Source organism: Gymnoscopelus microlampas, assembly GCF_963454915.1.
Source record: "Gymnoscopelus microlampas genome assembly, chromosome: 3".
Lineage (NCBI taxonomy): Eukaryota > Metazoa > Chordata > Actinopteri > Myctophiformes > Myctophidae > Gymnoscopelus > Gymnoscopelus microlampas.
Genome location: NC_139940.1, coordinates 14,560,343 through 14,582,147, shown reverse-complemented (window position 1 = coordinate 14,582,147; position 21,805 = coordinate 14,560,343). Strand labels below are relative to the sequence as shown.

The 21,805-nt window shown below is 42.5% G+C and overlaps 2 protein-coding genes across 9 annotated transcripts in view; both read left to right on the top strand.

Annotated features, from left to right (window-relative positions):
• kif13a (kinesin family member 13A) overlaps window positions 1–9,865 on the top strand; it is an 80,919-nt gene extending 71,054 nt beyond the window's left edge. For 3 of the 8 annotated variants that reach the window (XM_084053761.1, XM_084053758.1, XM_084053763.1), the window contains 5 exons: window positions 227–317; window positions 1,491–1,642; window positions 2,974–3,168; window positions 4,983–6,183; window positions 7,531–9,865. In XM_084053761.1, coding sequence (XP_083909887.1) covers window positions 227–317; window positions 1,491–1,642; window positions 2,974–3,168; window positions 4,983–6,183; window positions 7,531–7,664 — 1,773 coding nt within the window. In that variant the 3' untranslated portion in view covers window positions 7,665–9,865. The remainder of the gene's footprint in view (window positions 1–226; window positions 318–1,490; window positions 1,643–2,973; window positions 3,169–4,982; window positions 6,184–7,530) is intronic. The other 5 variants (XM_084053765.1, XM_084053760.1, XM_084053764.1 and 2 more) reach the window with 3 other exon arrangements.
• Window positions 9,866–12,274: 2,409 nt separating this feature from the next.
• On the top strand, window positions 12,275–21,165 carry rbm24b (RNA binding motif protein 24b). Its single transcript, XM_084053770.1, has 4 exons — window positions 12,275–12,594; window positions 13,722–13,845; window positions 15,825–15,879; window positions 19,331–21,165. The coding sequence occupies exons 1-4, from the start codon at window positions 12,427–12,429 to the stop codon at window positions 19,692–19,694; spliced, it is 711 nt and encodes a 236-aa protein (XP_083909896.1). The 5' UTR covers window positions 12,275–12,426; the 3' UTR covers window positions 19,695–21,165.
• Window positions 21,166–21,805: the final 640 nt, after the last annotated feature.

Sequence of the window (21,805 nt, the reverse complement as noted above, 5' to 3'; positions counted from 1 at the left end):
GTGCCGCTCAACAAAAATAAAAGTGAAACTTTGTCAAGTGTCACTTGACCAAAGGGATGTGCAATGAAATACATTATAAGTTAGCCTTTACAAGTTAGAATGATACAATATTGCAAAGAACAGACAACGTTGATGAACCAGCAAGTGAAACATGTGTTGCATGCCATTATTTGAAATATGAACCTTATTGGTGCAAATTTGTAATAATCTCCATTTCACCATATAGGCCCGTTGTGACTCTCACACGGACAGCTCTGAATGCACCCTCCAGGATGGATCCTGTTGCAGCACACCTGTTAAAAACAAGGAGAACCACGGTAAACTCCAGAGAAAGCATGAGTGTGTTGGATTATATACTGTATGGAACAGGCACTGTGCCACTTTTCAAGTCGGTATGAGCCGAGAACAAGGGTGTCTATCCCCCTTTGCAATGCGTTGCTTGACCCCTGGGAAATGGATTACTGAGGTTTACAGTTTAGGCATTTAGCAGACGCTCATAATCCAGAGCGACTTACAGTAAGCAAGGACACAAGATAATACATCATAATACATCACAATACACATAATACATCAAATGCATAAAGATAGTCATTTAATAATAAAGTAATACATAGTAAACCAAGAACCTATCATCAGCCTACATTGAAACTGAACACACTATAGGATGCCAGGCCAACAATGACCGTCAAGGTCGTCATGGCTAGGGCAAGTGCTACGGGCTGAGATGGAGTCTGAGGAGGTGAGTCTTCAGATTACGGCAGAAGATTGGGAGTGAGTCTGCAGTTCTACAGTAGTTGCAATGGGGAGTTCATTACATAGTTTGGGAAGGTTCTGACAGCTTCCCTGTGTTAGCTGATCTGAGAGAGAGGGGGGGGGTGTAGGGGTGCCATACCTTTGGTTGCTTTGTAGGCCAACGTCAGTGTTTTGTACTCAGTGCGGGCAGTAACTGGGAGCCAATGGAGGGTGGAGCGCAACACCTAAGATCAGCTCCCAATACTTACTGCACACTCATGTGCTGAGTTGGCGGTGCCCGGGATCTAACCCAGAACCTTGTGGTCCAAAGGCGAGTACTATTGTGAAACTCTGGTATAATCAATTCTGTGTGTCGAGAGCTTGCTCTCAGTGGCACTGGAAATACTCCAGCCTAGGTAAAAGCAGATTTTCTTTTCATACGTAGTGCCTAGAGAGTTATCTCTCCTCCTAATAGAATGATGGGATTCCGGGTACAAAGTGGTCCTTTAACTGGTTTAGTGTGCTCTGGATGTCTCAAAAACCTGTGTAACCTGTCATCCTTCCTCTATACAATATGATCTCCTCTCCTGTAATTAAAACGTTGAAGAATGCATCTTCATCTGAACATAAAAGCATTCCTGGTGCTACTACACCACAACCTTGAGCGATGGAGCTTGCACAAAAACAAATTTCACCAACTCTTTTACACCAGTAGACAATCAAACGAATTGTGATTCTGATTCTTTGTCTGTACTCAGGTCTGGTTCCAGAAAGCCCCACCTTCTTCAACTCCAGTCCATTCAAGGTGCTCTCCCCTCAGCCACCCAAGTTCCTCAAGTCCCTGCTGCCCGTCCGGGAGGAGAACAAGACGAAGAAGGTCCTGGAGGCGCGACCGCTGTTGGGCCAGGAGGTAAGCAGGGACACATTCACCTCTCTTTGTCTCAGTCCCTTCTTCCTTCCCTCTTTACTCCTCTCCTTTTGTATTGCCTTGTCCTTGTTGTCTCCTTATTTCTTCAGCACCCCCCCCCCCCCCCTGAATCTTCTTTTCACATCTTTTGTTCATCCTTGTGTTTTGCCTCCTTTAAAATAAATTACTTCTAATAACTGTATGTTCCTTAATATGCAAACTGACATGTGTGACGGACACGCCTCCAAAAAGGACTTGTCCTTTATAGCTGTCTAATTATGCTGATTATAATGGCTGTACTGTTCTGTGAATGAAGAAACAAGTGTTAATCTTACACTGAAGTTGACTGGATTGGACCGGCATGACTTGCAGGAGCATGACTTCAACCGGGAATAGCCATAAACTCCTAACTAGACATACTATGTAACAGAACTGAGTCTCAGGTGAATAACTCCAAATGACTCAGTTGTAGTTCCATTGAAGGCATTCCTCAGTAGAGGCTGTTCAAGGAATACATACTCCACTGTTGAGTGAACAAAATTGTTCTGTCCCACTCTAAAAATGCAACTTTGCTGTCTGGTCCTACAATACCCAGAAGTCACTGTGGCAGAGGGGTGAGTGAGTGACTATAGTTTTATCCCTGGTAGCCTTAAGGTCTGTTTCTGCATTGGCTGCTGGAGCAATGCGTCAACTGGGCCACCATTATGGGTTATGGCAAGCCATGCCTCCTAATGCATGTGTGCCCCATGTGCAGCATGTCCATAGAAGCAGGAGGTCTAAAAACAATTACACTACTTTAATTGTTTATTTGAGAGGGACAGCATATATTAATGAACAGTGGACTCCAAGTCAGTACAATGAAGTACAGTTAGGAAGCACTGAATTGTCAAACGATTTAAAGAGGTTTGGTTTGTTACAAATGTTAGACATGAGCATTTGCAGAGCATGTCTGTGTATTCACAAGAGAAGTGTGATCCTGTGGATCCAATCGCAAGACCTTTAGTCTCGTTGAAGTCCGTGCAACTACATCACTGTGTGGACAATCTGTGGAGCGCTTTGATTGGCGTATTGATAATTCCTCCTACCCATAAAGTTATGGAGGTTGAAAAAAAGTCGAGTATTCCTCTAAATCTTCTGAATCTGATACGGTTTTCATTAATGTTTAAATAGTTTTCACCTTGTGGCTGTTCCCCAACCATTACACACACTAACAAGACATTCCAATCGTCATTAAATGTTACATGCATGCTACTAAGTGTGACACTAACCTGCCCGGCTCCACTGCATGCTCTGTGTGTGTGAAGTGTGTGCTGTTGTTCTGACCCCATCTGCAGAGCATGCGCTCATGCGTGGACAGCCCTGCACTGCTCCCCCCTCCCTGCCCCTGGCGCAGACCCAGGGCAGGCAGCGAGGGCCACTGCAAGCCTTCCACCTCCACCTCCACCACCACCATCCCCACCTCCATCCCCACCAGCAGACAGCTCTGCCACACACAGCCATACACTACTGTAAGTGTCTCCCACACTGCTGTAAGTCTCACACACACAGCCATACACTACTGTAAGTGTCTCCCACACTGCTGTAAGTCTCACACACAGACACACACTACTGTAAGTGTCTCACACACTGCTGTAAGTCTCACACACAGACACACACTACTGTAAGTGTCTCACACACTGCTGTAAGTCTCACACACAGACATACACTACTGTAAGTGTCTCCCACACTGCTGTAAGTCTCACACAGATGCACACGCTACTGTAAATCTGACACACAGCCACACACTACTGTAAAATGTCTCACACACTACTGGCCAATTCATGCTTTGTGCAGAAAGTGTCTCTCGACACACTAAACAACAAAGGTAACGTCAACAGGAGAAAGGAAAAAAAAACAATTGTCTCAGAAGACCTCTGTCGCATACCTCAAGAACCATGAAAGCTCACAGATGTTGTTATGAAATGCTGCGTAATATTCTTGGTTGGTAAGGGGAGTCTGTTGCTGTCCGTCGCTATGGAAATGCAGAGCACTACAGTACTTCGTTTACAAATGCTGTCAACACGGGCAGCTTTGAAGAGCTATTAAGTGATGCACACTTTCGTTACCATAGAGACGGCACAGCTCTGTCGCATAAAGCATGAATGCTCAAACACAGAAAGTGGCTCGACAGAGTCAAGCAGCACTTGTCGCACAAATCACAAATTGGCCTTAAAAAGTCATTACACACTGGGAGCATTAGTTAGGGAGCGTCAATTAATTAGCCTGAAAATATGTTTTTTTCACACTAGTGTTTGTGTCATGAGTACATCCACACAGAACATGAATATTATGCTGTAATAAAGCGACGCAATTGTTTCCTGAACAAGTTCGACTTCACAGCAAATAAAGGTATCAACCTGTATGAACGAGCCATAAGCTATATGAATAGTTTGATACAAAATATTTGCTGACACGCAGCATATTCGCAGCTGGGCGCGGGAATTGAACACGCTGTCAGGCATCAGAGCCTACAGTATATGTTGTACACGCCTTAACCACTCAGCTATCGGCGCCCCCCGTTTACATACTGGCACGTGATACTGGCACGTACTGTACCTTTGTCTGCTATGCCTGCCTAACCCTAACCCCAGAGTTTACTACATCTGTAGTAGAAACTTTTTCATGCACTAAGTGAGAAGATTTAATTGGAATGCATGGGTAGCCATTTTGCTATACCTCACCCCAGAGTCAAAGCCCTACATCTACAGTATGCTAGGCCACAGGGTTTAACTACTCTCAACTAATACAAACGTGGTATTTCATTGGATGAGACTTTGAACAGTTAAAAAAAAAATCTTCTCAATGGGATATTAGTCTGAAGGACGTTTGTTCATTATCAGGATGTTGTTGCTGTCAGTTGGAAACCTTGTATGTACCAAACCGTTAATTAATAACCGTTAAAAACCTGTTATGAGATTAACACTTTTCATTGGTTAACCACTTTGCGTCCTTATTTTGGGCATGCCATTATAGGGAAACTTTTAAAAAGAAATGTATAACAGCAAACATAGAAGATCCACAAGCTCACATCGCCATATGAGATAGGTCTTAAGTGGGTAATTATATTGAAAAAACGACATAGAAACAAAAATAAATAAACATGGACATACAAGATTTCCATCCGACAGTGACAGTATAGTTTATCTCTCTTTGATCATCAGCAAAACATTTCAACTCCAAATCCACCAGAGAAACAGTTATCTGTGTGTGTGTGTGTGTGTGTGTGTGTGTGTGTGTGTGTGTGTGTGTGTGTGTGTGTGTGTGTGTGTGTGTGTGTGTGTGTGTGTGTGTCGTGTGGCGACAGCAGGACTCAGAGGATGAGGAGACAGACTTGGCGCTGACTCTGGATCAAGGCTCTCAGGACTACAACAGCCTCCAGGTCTACATCCCGGAGGAATTTGCCAACTTCGAGGTGTACAACGCCACCCTGGAGGGCCAGGAGGGGGCGCTCTGCTCCCGCTTCGAGCTGAAGCCCGCTTCCTCTCTGCCCCATGCCGGCGTGGGAGGGGACAGAGAGGTGCCTCGTAGCCCCACGGCCAGCAGCTGTACCAGTGGCTACTTCTCACACAGCGCCTCCAACGCCACGTTGTCCGACATCCCGTTCAGCGCCAGCGAGAGCTCGGACCACATCAGCTCTGCCGCCGGGGCCCCCGAAAAGGACGATTCCCTCTCCTGTTCCACAGGGAAAGGCTGCACCCAGCTCAGAAGTAATAGCCACCACCCTCCCTCCTCTTCCTCCTCCGGTTGTGGGGTCCAAGCTGTGCCTGCCTCCCCGGCATCCTCTCCCTTGGTTATTCCTAACAGCAGTGAGGGCAGAGACCAGCAGCATGCATCCCCCTGTGTTCTCAGCGTCAGCCAAGAGTTCTCTGACTTTAAAGGTGCTGACGATGGCATCGGAGAAGGGGACCTGGCACACTTTGCAGAGGCCTGCCGACAGGAGGGTTTGTACTCGTCTTCGGGGAAAGATGTGAAAGAGGAGGCTGCAGAGATGCATGCCAACAGCAGCCAGCAGGCCTGTGAGGAAGCCTCTGTTATCAACACATCTATCCCTGGAAATGCCCTGGCTGCTGTGTGCAACTGTCACCACGGGAAAGAGAGTGGGAGTGCAGCTGTCCCCTGCCCGACCACAGCGCCGGTTCAAGACCCAGTCACGCCTCCAGCGTCAGCCTTAAGCCCGGCCTCATCCCCAGTCACCACATCAGCTCCTACCCCTCCCTCGTTGTCCTCCCCGGCTCAGCGAGGAGGAGGGGGAGAGCCTCCTATCCAGGAGCCGGCCCAGGGTGATCTGCCCCACGGGAGTCCCTGTCCCAGCCCGAACCCCAGCAGCGCGGAGCCCTCTGGGGACTCCAGTGGGGATGAGAACACACCCGTGGCCCAGCTGCCTGACTGGATGGCCCCTGGGGAGCAGGTGTGGGTGGGGAAGAGGAGAGGAATGGTCCATTATGTTGGAGGTGTGGAGTTTGCTAAGGGCATCTGGGTGGGGGTGCAGCTGGACCTGGCTGTGGGTAGGTCTCTATACATATTTGGGGGGTGTTATGCTGTTGTATGATGGGTGAATGTTGTGCATCTTATTGAATCTTATCTAATTATCCACTTAACCCCTATGAAGCCACCAGGGTTAATGTGGTTAATGTTATAGGCCTTGGCAGTTGTCTGTACACAGTATATACCAGAGGGGGGCAATTTCAAACATATTTTGGGTCACAGGCCTGATAGTGCAAAGTTTGACTTTTTGCGGTCCAAACCAGTTGTTTCCAACCTGCTCTCACGTGTCACACTCTCTGCTATAACTGCTAAATTTTTCACTTTACAAATTTAGATTCTTATGATTTGGTTTTGGTAGGCCCACTAATAACCATTTCAAATCAAACACAGCAGGCACACATAAAAATAACAAAAAAATATTGTAAATGTAGGTTACACAATTGCACCTTTTATACACAGCTCCCAATCATAAAGAAATATGATGCTGGGTGCGTGGTTATAACAAACAGACTAAAAGCCACGAGTCCATGTACTGGATCATGCTCTCATAGTTAATTGATTGGATTACCACCAAGGTGATGTTTTGAGTGTCTTAGTTACTAAAACATACAGACCCCCACTGCAGTGAGAATGGCGTAGTTGGTATGCGCCGTGCTTACATCAGCTATCACCAGATGAACTGAAGCAGCCCTCTAAGTTCATGATGAAAACCTGTGTTACACATATTATATAGCAATAGGAATGCTTCATGTCATGCTAGCCTCTGCATAGGGAAAGCCGGTAAGCCACACACAATAGGCTCTATGCACAGCAGCCATTTTGGAGAGAAATTGGGCCTCTTCTTACTTCCTTCACAGGTGTTACCAATGATACTAATGAAGGCTCTGTTCCATTCGGGTCAAACAGAGTCAGGGTACTGTTGTGCATTTTAAAAGGTGTGTAACTCTGAGAGTGTACAAATGGAACCAAATGGACCCTTACGGGTCCATTTGGTTCCATTTGTACACTCTCAGAGTTATGGGGGTCCTTGAAATTGAAAGTTTGAGAACCACTGTGTTACATGAAATGGAACAAAGCCTTAATTAGTATCATTGGCAAAACCTGTGAAGGAAGTAAAAAGAGGCCCAATGTCTTTCCAATATGGCTGCTGTGCATAGAGCCTATTTGTGTCTGCTATTGGCCAAAGAGTGAAAAATGTTCTTCCTCCCCAAATCATCTTGCTGGCCGTATATAGGACACCTTCGCGAGCCACATCTGGTTTGCGGGCCTCCAGTTTGACACCCCTAGTTTAAGTATGTATGTACATTGTACACACACTCATACTGTACATGCACACCTCAAATCAATGATGTTGTGTCTGTCCATAGGTAAGCACAATGGGACTGTCCAAGGCAGAGTCTACTTCCGCTGTCCTCCGGGCCATGGAGTGTTCGTGAAGCCATCTCGTCTAACCAGAGGACCACCATCTATGGAAACAGAACCCCACACTCTGATCCATTAGAGGATCTCCTGCCTGGACCATGTGCTGGGGTCCAACCAAGTCCAAGATGGCCTCCTCTTCCGCCATCTCGTTCAACTCCCTCAAATCTCGGAGCTGACTTTGCTGTTTTAGCGTTGTCTGCTTTCAGTGTTATCTGACCTGTGCATTTCCTGAAGGCATATCCTCATCACTGGCCACTGAAAGATTCACTATGCACATATCCGACTTTTCTACAGCGTTATTTTTGATAGAGAAGTTAACTTTTAACTGCGAATTCCAGATGAAATTATCCACAAACCTTTTTGTTCTCCTTACAATTGTGTCACAGAGAGATGTTGATGATTTCGTCATATTTTTTTAAGACAATGCATCCTCTGTTAAGTCTCAAAGCAGTGTAATCTGAGACATGAACATTAAGAATGTACTACTGTTAACATTGATATCGAAGTCATTATAAGACGTCAGGGGTAACCAAAGAACTAGAGTTCCTATCTGCTGTTATAATTAATTTCTTTTTTTGTTTTGCTTATGTACGTGTAAAACATCAGTATATACGTGTGTGTATATATGTGTGTGTATATATATGTGTATATATATATATATATATACTTATACATACACTGTATATGTATGTAAATACATACAGTATATACTGTGTGTCCAAGTGAAGCATAAGTGCCATATTTTTACGACTAATGCCACATGGCTTCTTGAAACGAGAGGCAAATCTGAAAACCACGAATTGCTTTCAGCGTTTGGCTGTACAATCGTTTATCATGTCACCCACTAAATGTTAAATTATCTTATTGGAGTACTGTAACACTGTGGAATGACAAGTAATCCCCAACTAAGCTCGGGACCGCTGCCATTGCTGTCTGAAAATGCTTGCACTGGAGAGGATTCTTGGAGAGTTGAACCTCATTTATACTTTGTCGTACAACAGTGGCTTGCCATTTATTTAGTTAAAAAATCGGTTCTTTCCAGCGAGCGATGCGGTCGCACAACGAAGTATAAATTAGGCTTTATATTTTACGTAGTCGTTTAGCTGATGCTCTTATGCAGAGCAACTTGGAGAGAGTGGGTATAGGATTGGTGTCTTGCTCAAGGGCACTTGGACGGGACAAATGGCTGCAGTTAAGCTTGAACCTGGACGTTTCCATTATGGGACCATCATTCTAACCACGAGGCCACCCTGCCACCCAGATCACCAATTGTCCTCCATTTGGGACTAATGAAAACTATATCTATGTGCCTCTCAACGGTGGGGTTTCCTGTCACCTGAGTGAGTGAACAGGTAGCCCAGCGTCCAACACTGTTAACATCAGTGCCGTCACTGAATGACACACCTGGAGGCCTTGCTGGTCATACTGATGCCTTATGCCTGATTTATACTCAGTTGCGCGCCAGTGTCTTCTTGCACTGAAAATAGCCGATCTACAAGCGCGTTAGATCGGCTATTTTCGGTGCAAGACACGATGCGCAACTAAGTATAAATCAGGCTTACTGCCCTGTTTGTCTCTGATGACAGGCACATACACCACACACTGCTCTATGGATGGTGTCATTTACCAAGGATTTATTTTGGTGACTAGGGTTATAAACTATCCACGCGTATGGACTGGAGCCTGTATGACGTGATGCCCGCCCAGTGGCATTTAAAATGCCATCCAACCTCTTTGACTGAAAACACGGAACGTATCGTGGAAAAGCAAACGCTTTATTCTCCCGCTGCATTTTTTTAATATGTTAACTTGACTAATGTGTGACATTCTCAAGTATTTTTAAAAGGGTACTTAAAAAATGCCAACAAATTTGTTTTCTTACAAGCAGGACTGAAGGAACATGGGAGATCAGGACGATGTCAGTTTAGCGGAGATGCTGTCAAAGTGGTTCAGCGAAGTCAGAAGTAGCCCCTCGGAGCTTCTTTTTTTTTATGGAAGTGGTGAACTGTGGATCTGATGTAGACATATATATAATAAATATATATATATATAGTTAAATATATTCTTGCTGTAATTTCGAGTAAAAGAAAGAAACCCAAGACCTTACTTTAAAGAAGAGATGAAAGCTGCTCTCCCCTCACAAGGAGTTGTACATAGAAATGTATTTGAACATAGTCTTTACAATATTATAATGTACAGAATTGTATTTATAATGTATCTCAACAAACTGTTTTAAATTGGTACAAAGATGTTCTAGAATAGAACATTTACAATCTTAAAGCTGTTGTGCCGTGTCTTCATTTAAGCCTGCGAAAGCTGCAATCCAGAACTTATTTGAATGGATAAGATGCTATTTTATTATTATTAAATATACTAGCACACCTGCAGGGGTTGGAGGTGGTCTCCCTACTCTTCCATTGAGAAATGTAGACACTGGTGTTGGGTAGGACTGTAAGACACCTACTGGTTGACAAGTTGTACTGCATCAAACATGTCCCCATGGCAGCCAAGTGGGCGAATCCAAGTTGGATGAGTGATAGATGTTTGACAATTTACAGATTATAGCTTTAAATTTCTGTGTAATTTCTAGAAGGAAGAAAAATCGACACAACACAACTTTGGCTGTGTTTATCTGTCACAGTAATAATATCCACAGTGAAAAGGGTCATGAGTGTTATGATAGCACAATGTTCCTTGAGTTGTTCCTAGTCTGTGACCCTGTGAGAATGTCTGTGACCCCAACCCCCCTTCATATGACTGTGTTTTCAATGTTGGAAATAGGCTTAAAATATCTCTTAAGTGAGATGTCAACAGCAACTATTTTCGCTCCAATTTAAGAGGGTCTCAAAATGGACCAAATATTGTTACCTGTCTGTTTCTGGAAGACTTATGAGTCCTTGTAATTGACCCTGTCTGTGGGTGGGGAATGGGGAGGGGTGTAGAATCACTGCATTAGAGCAGGATCTCTCCCATAATGACATGCACTCAGCATTTCTGACTATAAACACTGTCTGCTATTGACTACAGTCACGACTCACGTTAAATGTAGCTATTTGATTGTCTCTTACAGAAGATTAACTTTGAATTCTGGGCCCCATATCACAATTAATGTCAAGAATGCGATCTATAAAACATGGCAGTTTTGATGGCTCCTGTCAACCCTGCGCCCTTGAAATCTAGGTCACTTTTTGACCCCTATCAGCCATGGCTCTCTAAGCTGTCCAGCTACTGGTAAACAGCAAAGTGGTGGGATGTGTTTAGCACATATTGAACATGCACAGGTATTTTTAGTGAGGTGGTGCACAACATGCATGAAATCCACACCGACAAGACTTCATAGTGTGGCATTGCTGAAGAAAATACCAAAGGCAGTAGCAATGCTGCTATTGTGAGATTGAGGAGTCAGCTGTTGACCCCATAATAACTTATATAAAGCAACACCTGTCAGTGACTGTGTAACACTGTTCAAGAACTGTAATGTTCTGCAGTACACAAAATTAGGTTAACGCCTGATTGAATAAAACAGAAAGGTTGCATTGGCATAAAAGTGGCAATAGCCACCTTTGATGGCCTGGGATCATTTCTATGTTTTCTCTATAATGATAATAATATTAATAACAATAATATTAATAATATGTATTATTATTAGTCTATTCAAAATGATAATAGGCATAATAAAATAATACCTTGTGATTTTCCATGTACTCAAAGTTATTTTATATGGAAAAAAGGATAAATAAAATGTTACGGTTAAAAAACAATATATAGTTTCATGCGAGACATTGACACTCTTGTCTCGTGCATCGACTTGTATAGCAACATGTGGCTGAGTCACTTTAACTGACTGGTCCACTGGCCAAGTGTGACAGCCGGTGGATTGCACACACACGCACGCACGCACGCGCGCACACATGCAAACCCCAGTGGTGGAAGAAGTACTCATATGTTTTACTTAAGTAAAAGTTGCAATACCACACAATATAAAAAAATACTCTGTTGCAAGTAAAAGGCCTGTGTTCTAAATGTTACTTGAGTAAAAGTACAAAAGTATTGTCATCAAAATATACTTAAAGTAACAAAAGTAAAAGTACTAAAAGGTTTGAAAATAGCTCACAAGCTTGTAGATCAGCTATTTTAAAATAGCCTAGGTATAAAATAGGTCTAACGTGGTTAATGTATGTTTTATAATGTAATAATGTATATCTGCAAAGTAACTAGTAACTTAATTTTTCAAATAACTGTAGTTGGAGAGTAGAAGTAAAAGTACTGAAAATTGGAAATACTCCAGTAAATACTGGATCTAAATACCTCAAAATTGTAGTTAAGTACAGTACTTAGAATAAATGTACTTAGTTACTTTACCACAGACAGACAGACAGACAGACAGACAGACAGACAGACAGACAGACAGACAGACAGACAGACAGACAGACACACACACACACACACACACACACACACACACACACACACACACACACACACACACACACACACACACACACACACACACACACACACACACACACACACACAGAGCCCCCTTCGGGGTGACTGGGAGGAGTTGACACAGAGTCCTGCCGCCCCCCTGGGGACAGAGAGCTGATGATCATCATCACACACACACACACACACACACACACACACACACACACACACACACACACACACACAGCAGACAGAGTGCTGCTTCATCCTAAACAACAGGTGCTCAGATCATTCCCACTTCTCTTCTCTCCCTCCTGGGTTTAAACACACCAGTCCTCTGCTTCTGTTTCCATCCGATCACTGTTTATTAGAGGAATCCATCCTGTTCGGACCCACTTCCACGCGTTATAACGATGCACGCCGCACAGAAGGACACCACCTACACGAAGATCTTCGTTGGGGGTCTTCCATACCACACCACGGACTCCAGCCTGAGGAAATACTTTGAGGTGTTCGGGGACATCGAGGAGGCCGTGGTCATCACGGACCGACAGACGGGCAAATCCAGAGGCTATGGATTCGTAAGTAGTGATAATACTACTAATAACACGGCGTGGCGTGCTGTCGTTGGTCGTGTTGTTGTCATTGTCATCAACATTGCTTATTGACTGCAGTGGTGGAAGAAGTACTCAGATATTTTAAAAGCTAAGTAAAAGTAGCGATACCACCACAGTGGAGAAATACTATATAAGTTCAAAATTTTACTTGAGTAAAAGTACAAAAGTGTTGGCATCAATCTTTTTTTTTTTTAAGTACTAAACTGTTTGAAAATAGCAGATCTACAAGCTCACAATGTGTCGCGATGGATGCATTGTTAGCTTGTATGTATAGAATAGGGCTAAATTGGTTAATGTATGTTTTATAATATAATAATGTGCAATGTAACTAGTAACTCAAGTTTTCAATTAATTAGAGTGGTAAAAGTATTGAAAATTGGAAATACTCCAGTAAAGTAAAAAATACCTCAACATTGTACTCAAGTACAGTACTTGAGTAAATGTACTTAGTTACTTTACACCATTGTCTGTGTCCCTGGCTATGAAGCCTGAGTAATTAAGTTAATGGTGTAATTTGCATTGCATGGTAGGCTATCAACAACTAAACTGAGCTACTATTTCACTGCCAGTGGTAGCATCAAAGTTAAATATAGACCTGTTGGTAAAAGTGAATATGGTGCATTAACTGAGCGATAGTAAATAGCACTTTTACATAAGCAGAGCCTAGAAGCTATTATTAATTTAGAGCACTGCTGACCTACTCTGTTGAGATAGGCTTTATCCAACACACTAAGCCTATTTTATTTATTTTTTAAATTACAAATACTGACAATAAGAAAATCATGACCATTCCTGGCTGACAATATTAATTCATAAGTTTACTTGACCAAGATAATATTATTACCTATTGCCAGTGGTTCTCAAAGTGGTTCGTTGAGGGAGTTCCAAAGTCTGTAACTCTATTATGGGGGTCATTAAAATCTAAAAGTTTGAGAACAACTGACCTAAACTGTTATCTACTATTACTCTTAACTCACCCAAACGATTTACCCAACAAATGGCCCATAATGTTGTTTTCATAAAGACAGTAGTGTGAATAAACGTTGTGACCGTAAAGTCAGATGGAGATCTATAATCTGTGCTTCTTCTAGGTGACTATGGCGGACCGGACCTCAGCTGACAGAGCTTGTAAGGACCCAAACCCTATCATTGATGGCAGGAAAGCTAACGTGAACCTGGCCTACCTTGGTGCCAAACCCAGGGTCATGCAGCCCGGTAAGAATCTTAACTGACATGATACCGGTGCCATGGTGGACAGTATTTCAGAACTCACTCAATAGGCTCTGTATGTGCATAACCGTTGCCCCGGGTTTCCATAAGGTGGCATACAGTGTTGATTTTGACAGCAAATTTCGATTCAGTTTTAGTCATAGTCTTTTGAATCGAATTCCATTTAGTTTTAGTCATATTTTAATCATCTGAAATGTTTTACTGTCAGTCTAGATTTAGTCGACTAAATATCATAAGATTATAGTCGACTAAATCTACAGTTGATTTTGTCGACTAAAATGCATTTTGGCGGTGCCTTGATGGCATCGTAATGGCTGATTTTACACTTGGTTGCATGCTGAAAATAGCTGATCTACAAGCTCACAACACGTTGCGCTGCGACGCGTTATAGATCTGCTATTTTCCGAGGGCAACAAAACATAAAATCAGTTGTCTTTTCGTTCTATTGGATCTCTTCTCCACTAGTCCCTCACTAACATTTTAGTCTAGTTTTTATTTGTTGACGAAATTGTCAATATATTTAGTCTTAGTTTTATTCATCGTAGCCTAGTTTTTATTTAGTTCTTATTTAGTTTTCATCAGTGAAAAAACGTAGTCAACGAATATTCTTCGTCATAGTTTTAGTCGACAAAATCAACACTGGCCAGTGCCTGGTGGACAGTATTTCAGAACTCACTCAATAGGCTCTATGTTGTCCCGGGTTGCATACTGGTTTCCTGTTCCGGTGCACAGCTTCGTTTGATTGGCTCGGCAGCAGGCTTGAACCAGAAACCCATACATGTTTGGTACGCCACCTTTTGGAAACTTGGGCTACAGTTATGCACAGACATTAGCCTATAGTCAAGTACAGTGACACAATGGCTCAGTGGTTAGCACTTTTGGCACACAGGAAGGAAGAAGGTCTGATGTTTGCACCTGACTGGGGCCTTTCTGTGTGGAGATTGCATGTTCTCCCTGTGTTCATGTGGTTTTCCGCCGGGTTCTCCAGTATCCTCTCACACCTACAGACATGCATGTTAGGAACATACTCCTGCCAGTGCCCTCGAGCAAGGCACTGGGACTGGTCTCCTGCTGCTTCTCGGTAGCAGTTAGGAAGGGTGAAGTGCAAAAGACAAATTCTGGCTGTGTACACATAAACAAACAATTAAATAAAAAACAGAAGCCCTACAATGCTTTTACTTATTATGTTGCACAGAGAGAGCGCCATGTGAATCTGTACCTCGGCACACACTGAACACATGCACAGTATCTTTCAATGCAGGACACAGATGTACGTATACAGTACATTGACAGGCCTTGGCTTGTGTTTTTTTGTGTCTTTCAGGAAAGACAATCAAAGACTTTGGAAAAGAGTGTATGACCCATTAAAACCGGGAAAGCATCATTTAGATTTTAGCGTTGGCTATTCAAAAATAGCAGATATACAAGCTCATGGTGCGTCACTTGGTGACGCACTGCAAGCTTGTACATCTGCTATTCTTGAAAAAAAATTAAACAATTCTAAAGTGTGAGAACTACTGGATTAGAAGGCATTTGTAGAATCGGCCTCAGGTCTTAACCCATTGAGACCTGGAACGCATCTATGTCATTTTTAGATTTGAGCTAAAAAGTGCCGCGCTACGAGCTTGTAGATCTGCTATTTTTGAAAAATCTTGTGTGCAAATCTTTGAATATATATATTTTTAAAGCGAACATTTTTAACTCAAATCTTTGCTTCTGGGGGGTCCCTGGAGCAAAATATTTTGAGATGGGGGGCCGCGGCCAGATACATATAATTTGACATGAAAAAGATTGTGCACCACTGATATAGAAACATTCAGTTTTTCAGAATACTGTTGGGATTTAGGAGACCTGTAGAATCGGCTTCAGGTCTTAATGGGTTAATGGTGTAAAAGAATCTCAAATGCATCAGTAAAGTATCGTACCTGAATGAATGACCTCAACACGATCTGTGTCCATTCCAGGCTTCTCCTTTGGTGTGCCTCAGATCCACCCAGCCTTCATCCAAAGACCCTATGGGTATGTGAAACTGCACAACTTACACATTGTCCACAGCCTAGAATATTTCTGTCATCATTACTTAGGCTTTCTTTGTTTTTTATATCAGTCTCTTATCAGTTTCTTTATTATATCAGTTAGTTCAAGGATATCATATCGAAAGTAATGTATGCACCAGTAGCTCAGCTAGTGCCATGTTTTAAATTGAAAAATATTGTTTGTAATAAAGGACCATACCACCATAAATGCATTGTCTAGTCACAGCTCTGGGCGTCTGGCTGTATATCCTATAACACAGACCATTTTTCATTTTTCACTTTTTAGTCAATATTGGCTTAACGTCACTATGTGGTCATGGACATTTGAATTTTGTTCATAAATCAATGGGACTAATTTCTGCTAGACTTTTTTTTACATTTTAAGCCACACTTAAAATGCATTAAAAACAACAAGAAACTGTAATTACTTAAACTGAAATTTTGTGTGTTGAAATACTTATCTAAAACAAGATTCACGTCCCTACAAGTTGAATTTAATACTGTACCAAAATTAATGAAATCCAATGGCTTCCCCTACAAAGAATTTAGTAGAAATACTACGGTATACTTTGGAAAAATGGTCACCAATAATGTCAAGTATACCGTGAGTTGTGGTCAATGGGCTAAACATGCAGACCACTGGTATGGTCCTTTACAAGTGTACGATTGTTTTGTTTATTTGTTTCTGAGTCTTTTAACGTCCACTCCCTTTTTAAATCCTGAATGAGGACGTCTGATTGTGGATGTGTGATCCTCTGCTTGGTGGTGACTGTGGACAGACATGAACATCAGGATTGACTCTGTGTTGTCTTATCTCTTTCTTGATCTGACAGGCTTGATATCGGGTTAAAATAGCTGATGAAGGTACATGGTGGTGGTTTGAGGAATAGCTGAGTCTGCGTTGAGGCAGAACACTCTATAAGATGTTACCTGTAAACTGTGACATACTCAAACGAACAGAAATGGTGACTAGATGCATGGGAGTCTATTTTTCTTTCAGTTTTATTTTTCATAGTACATAGATTGGTGTGTGCCTTGTTTCCTGTATGAAGTGGTTTTCGGCTTAACTCGTGTGCTTATTTCTTCTTGCAGTGGGGGAAGTTGGGGCGCAGACTTTTTTTAAATTTTATTTCATTTGTTTGTGCAGACTTTGGGAGTTTTTGACAGGGAATCGTAACTCTGCCATTTGTAATGGTTGGTTGTGCTTTTAGCCTGCCGGTCTTTTATTTTCCCGTTTTCAGTTAACATCAAGTTGATTCTGTTTTGTTGTTGAGGGCGGGGATGTGACCACTTACAGTGTGTCCATTTTACGATTTATCCCCGGCAACAAAACTTCCATTGGCTTGCATGCTGGAGTTCCATTTCCTGTTTTAAGTTTTCCTTTGATTTACCAATGATGCTGTGTTGTTGTTTTTTCCTTTTTTCCTTTTCATTAACCCATTGCTTTCACTCAATGCTTACGTCTACAGATATTGTACATTGAACATCTTTATTTTGTGCAGACAGTGCCATTGTCAGTCTTCCATAGCTATCAATTGTATGGCAACGTGAGAATGTGTGTGGCAGCGTAGCAAAGGGAACCCAAGACAAGTAAATAGTTATCACCACAGTGATGAAGCTATTGTTCTGTAACAGAAGACAGTCCGACCCCCCCCTACTGTAAGTAACTGATAAGTTAAGCAGGGTGGGTATAGTCATCTGTTCACCACTCTGTGTACTGGAGACGTTTAGTGCTCTCTCTCGGCAGCAGCAGCAGCTGTTGACTACAGTGATCTCTATGGCCTCTCAAATTCAGATGGAAAACGGGAGTCACTCAGCGTTGTCGTTAATAATGTATGGTCCAGACAGGGCCCGCTCGCCTGTGGACAACAGGTGGGCTGAGCCATGTGCCCTAGAGACGGTTTGGGTATATGCTGGGGATTATCCATGTGTTCCAGTGATTTACAAAGAACCTTTATTTAGCTGTGGACCTTTTCAGGACCACAAAATGTCTACCTCGTTTCATGTGATCGGGAGGACTGTAGTCAGACCAGCTGTTATAGCAGTGAAACTATCTCTCTCTCTCTCTCTCTCTCTCTCTCTCTCTCTCTCTCTCTCTCTCTCTCGTATCTGTCTGTCTGTCTGTCTCTCTCTCTCGTATCTGTCTGTCTGTCTCTCTCTCTCTCTCTGTCGCTCTCTCTCAACATTTAGCCAATTCCTTGATTTAACAGTCCAAACAGTGCAGCCTGGTTGTATTTTTATTCTTTAATGGGAAACAATATTTAAAACACTAAGATTATGCACAGGGTAGGTTATGATCTTAGCTGACTAGGTAACAGGAAAAGGAAGGTAAAGAGATAAGGTCGTGGGGACAGTGGATCACCACAGGCAGCCATTAGAGTTGATGAGTGCCATGCCATGTGTTGCTGCCGGAGAGATCAGCTTGTCCTTTTGGGATGACAAGGGGAGCAGAAAATAGCGTGCCCCCAGCCTCTCTTGTCAGTCAAGTTGGCGTGTGTATGTCTGTGTGTTTGGGCGGGGGTGTATATATGTGCAAGTAGCTCAGAGAGAACACATCTATGGAAAGATTTAACACTCTTAACACCTGCCCCTCAAAATATTTTACATAACGGCAGGGAACGGAATGCATTGGTGTAAATTGTGTTAAATCTACCCGGATACCCAGGCTTGTGTTTGTCCATTTATACCACACTCTTTCTAGCTTACCCTTTCATTGCAAATCGCCTTTTCTCATACTGAATTTTAACATTAGTTCAGTGAATATTTGACCCTGTTACTACAATTTAAGAGCACATTCTTGACTACAGACGAGCCACTCACTTTGACACTTAAGTGTTATATTGTCAATTGATTGCACTAATTAGATTTCTTTTCATTCACATTATACTTGGGAACACTGAGGGAGACATTTTCTGCCAAGCTCCTTTACTTCAGTTTTTGGTTGTGTTAAAGGATCTATTAACACGTGTGGGCATGCCTGTATGTGTGGTGTTGTTGTGACAGTATGTGGACTGGTATAAGCACAGTTTACATCCTTTCTTGATGTGTTGTGTTGTGATGAGCTCGCATTGTGAGTAAAACAGTGTTCAGTCTTGTCAGCAGGGCCGGGCTGTCTCATTTTAATGCCACATTTAGATTCAAATGCTTATTTGTATTTATTTTTTTATTTTAACTTAAACTTCAAAGCTGCACTTGTTTTTTTGTTTAGTTTTTTACTTTGCGGTTTTCTGCTTTTGTTTTAGTGTTCCTTCTCTAGGTAGGGCCTTTCAGTTGTTTTAAAAGAATGGATTTGCTGTGTTGTTGAACTGAGGACTGGGTTGATGTACTTTGTGGTGCCTGCATTGCAGTCTCCTCACTTTCTCTTTGTCACCTTGGTACCAGTCAGCGTTTCCTCTGCCCTGACCTGACCTAACATGTTCGCCTGTCTCCCACAGGATCCCTGCCCACTACGTCTACCCGCAGGCCTTTGTCCAGCCCAGTATGGTCATGCAGCACGTCCAGCAGTCAGCCGCCACGGCAACGGCGGCTGCCGCCTCCTCCCCGTACCTGGATTACACAGGCGCGGCCTACGCCCAGTACTCGGCTGCCGCCACAGCCGCGGCAGCGGCCGCCGCCTACGAGCAGTACCCGTACGCGGCCTCGCCGGCACCCACCGGGTACATGGCCGCCGCGGGATATGGGTACGCTGTCCAGCAGCCCCTGGCCGCGGCCGCCACCCCTGGGGCCGCGGCTGCGGCCGCTGCGGCAGCCTTCGGCCAGTACCAGCCTCAGCAGCTTCAAACAGACCGCATGCAGTAAGGACCACAAAAGAAGAGTTGAGGCTGATTATACGGCGCCGCTCGACACTTTTTCGCGCAACATAAAATGCTGTACATTCAGCCGGAAAAATTGTCACACGACTCCTTTTCCCGTTGAAATAAAGCATTTGTTAATCGAACGACGAAATATAAATTGGCTTAAGCAGGAAAGTGGCGTGGGTGGTTTTTGGTGGATCAGGGGTTCATTCAACCCCTCTCCCCCGCAGGACAATGTAGAAAAGATGTGGAGGGGTCATGTGATGGTCCTTGTTTTGTCGATGGCCGTCTGTTCCTGTATTCATTACCCCACTCTGTGTCTCTACCAAAGAGCCTGAAAAATCAGTATGACTGAATGTCACTATTCAATCAAATCAGTATTTTGTCATTATTGTTTGTTAAGTATTTAATATTTATTTGTCTGGAAAATATTTAATTAATGGTTCTTTAAAGTAGCCTCACTGAACCTCACAATATCAACCTTTGCTGAACTTTGTCTATATGCTGCATTTGAATTTGTAAAGGTCTTGGATGACATTTGGGAATGCATTCAAGTCTTATGATCAGTCTCCCCCTGGTGCTTTGAAAACAAGCCAAATAGTACTTAATTTAAAATATCATACACCTCATAAGAAACCTTATCACTGAAGAATCTTCAGCATGTGATTGTCCGACCACTGTTTTTGTCTTTTGGGGGAAAACAACTATGCAATTACCCAGAATGATAGAATGGTCAATGCTTTGTTAAACGTTTTGCAGTGTGTTGTAAGGCATTATGAAAAAGTGTGGTGCAGATTGGATATCCATGTCCATTACCCCTCGGAGCAAGGCGTGCTGACAGTCGGGGCTGAAGCAACAGCTGAAGCATGATGAAAGCACTCAATTTTCTTCGCTTTAAGTTGCACCTTGGCTACGTTTGAAAGAAAGGGCCGTAGGATCACGCTTGAACGTGAAACTTTTACATCAGTATCAACCATCTTCTCCTACTGTGCCTTTTTTAATGTTGATGTCTGCATATTTATTATGAAGCCTTACAATTACGAACCTTTTTAAGGTGTGTACATGTTTTAGTATGTACAGACGCCTTTTATCTCTTCTGACCACATGCTACTGCAATTCTACTGAACAAGAGCATGTGATGGAGATAAGACTTTACCAAGTATCAGTCTTTTGTGTAATTAATGAACAAAGAGTAAAAAAGTAGCAATAAGTATTTTTGTCGTCGTTTTCAATAACTACTTTTGTTATCTCAAATAGATTCTTTAAATTCTTTTGATGTTGACTTTTTTATACTTGAACTGTTTCACAAAAAAAGGATTTTTTTTTTGGAAAATATGTTATTGTTAAAAGTGACATTTGATGTCATTTTACATTATATATATATATTGTGTCAGTGAAAGGGCATCACTTATTTTACCTTGCATTTTATAATGCACGATTCAAAATATTGCAATCCTTTAGGTTGAATAAAAGGAATTTTACCTTCAGAGCCGGTGAGTTGTATCTTCTGTTCTTGGTATGTGTTTTTTTTCTCCTGAAACACTTCTCTTTTCCAGGTTTATAAACGTGGAACTGAGAGCAGCCAGTGATGTGAAATCGATTGAAATTAAACATTATTTATATAGTCCAATTCATAATATTGAAATGACACAAAAAATGTAGAATAAAGTGCCAAAATATTAAACACACAGTACAAGCAGATTAGTAGACAGTGAATTAAATTAAATACATATAAAGATTGGTGATAAGTACTGGTGGGATCCAGCCAATGACATGAGAAGGTCACAGACAGTATGATGGGGTTAGAACAGCTAAGTAAACCAGGTGGTAAAATAATGTATGTTCCTTTTCCCTAAACTGACAACTGTTCAGGGGACTATGGAGCCCCCCTCAGTGCACCTGGTATTTCTAGGATGGCCTTGTCTGGTGTCATCAGCAACTGCAGATTACTGGCTACACACAAACGCATACAAACTGCAACAGCTGAAATTAAGAAATGAACAAGAATGAAACTTAACCAGAGATGTCATGTCGAGAAACAAAATGTTTTAAGCCTATAGAGACAATAGCTGGTTATTATTATTATATTTTTTTATATAAATTCATTTGACTACA

What these genes read in the sequence shown, in the direction of transcription:
- rbm24b (XM_084053770.1), top strand. Translation starts at nt 12,427, where the DNA reads ATGCACGCCGCACAGAAGGACACCACCTACACGAAGATCTTCGTTGGG. An exon ending in ACCCAGGGTCATGCAGCCCG is followed by an intron (nt 13,846 to 15,824) that starts GTAAGAATCTTA and finishes TGTCCATTCCAG; the next exon opens with GCTTCTCCTTTGGTGTGCCT. An exon ending in TTCATCCAAAGACCCTATGG is followed by an intron (nt 15,880 to 19,330) that starts GTATGTGAAACT and finishes TGTCTCCCACAG; the next exon opens with GATCCCTGCCCACTACGTCT.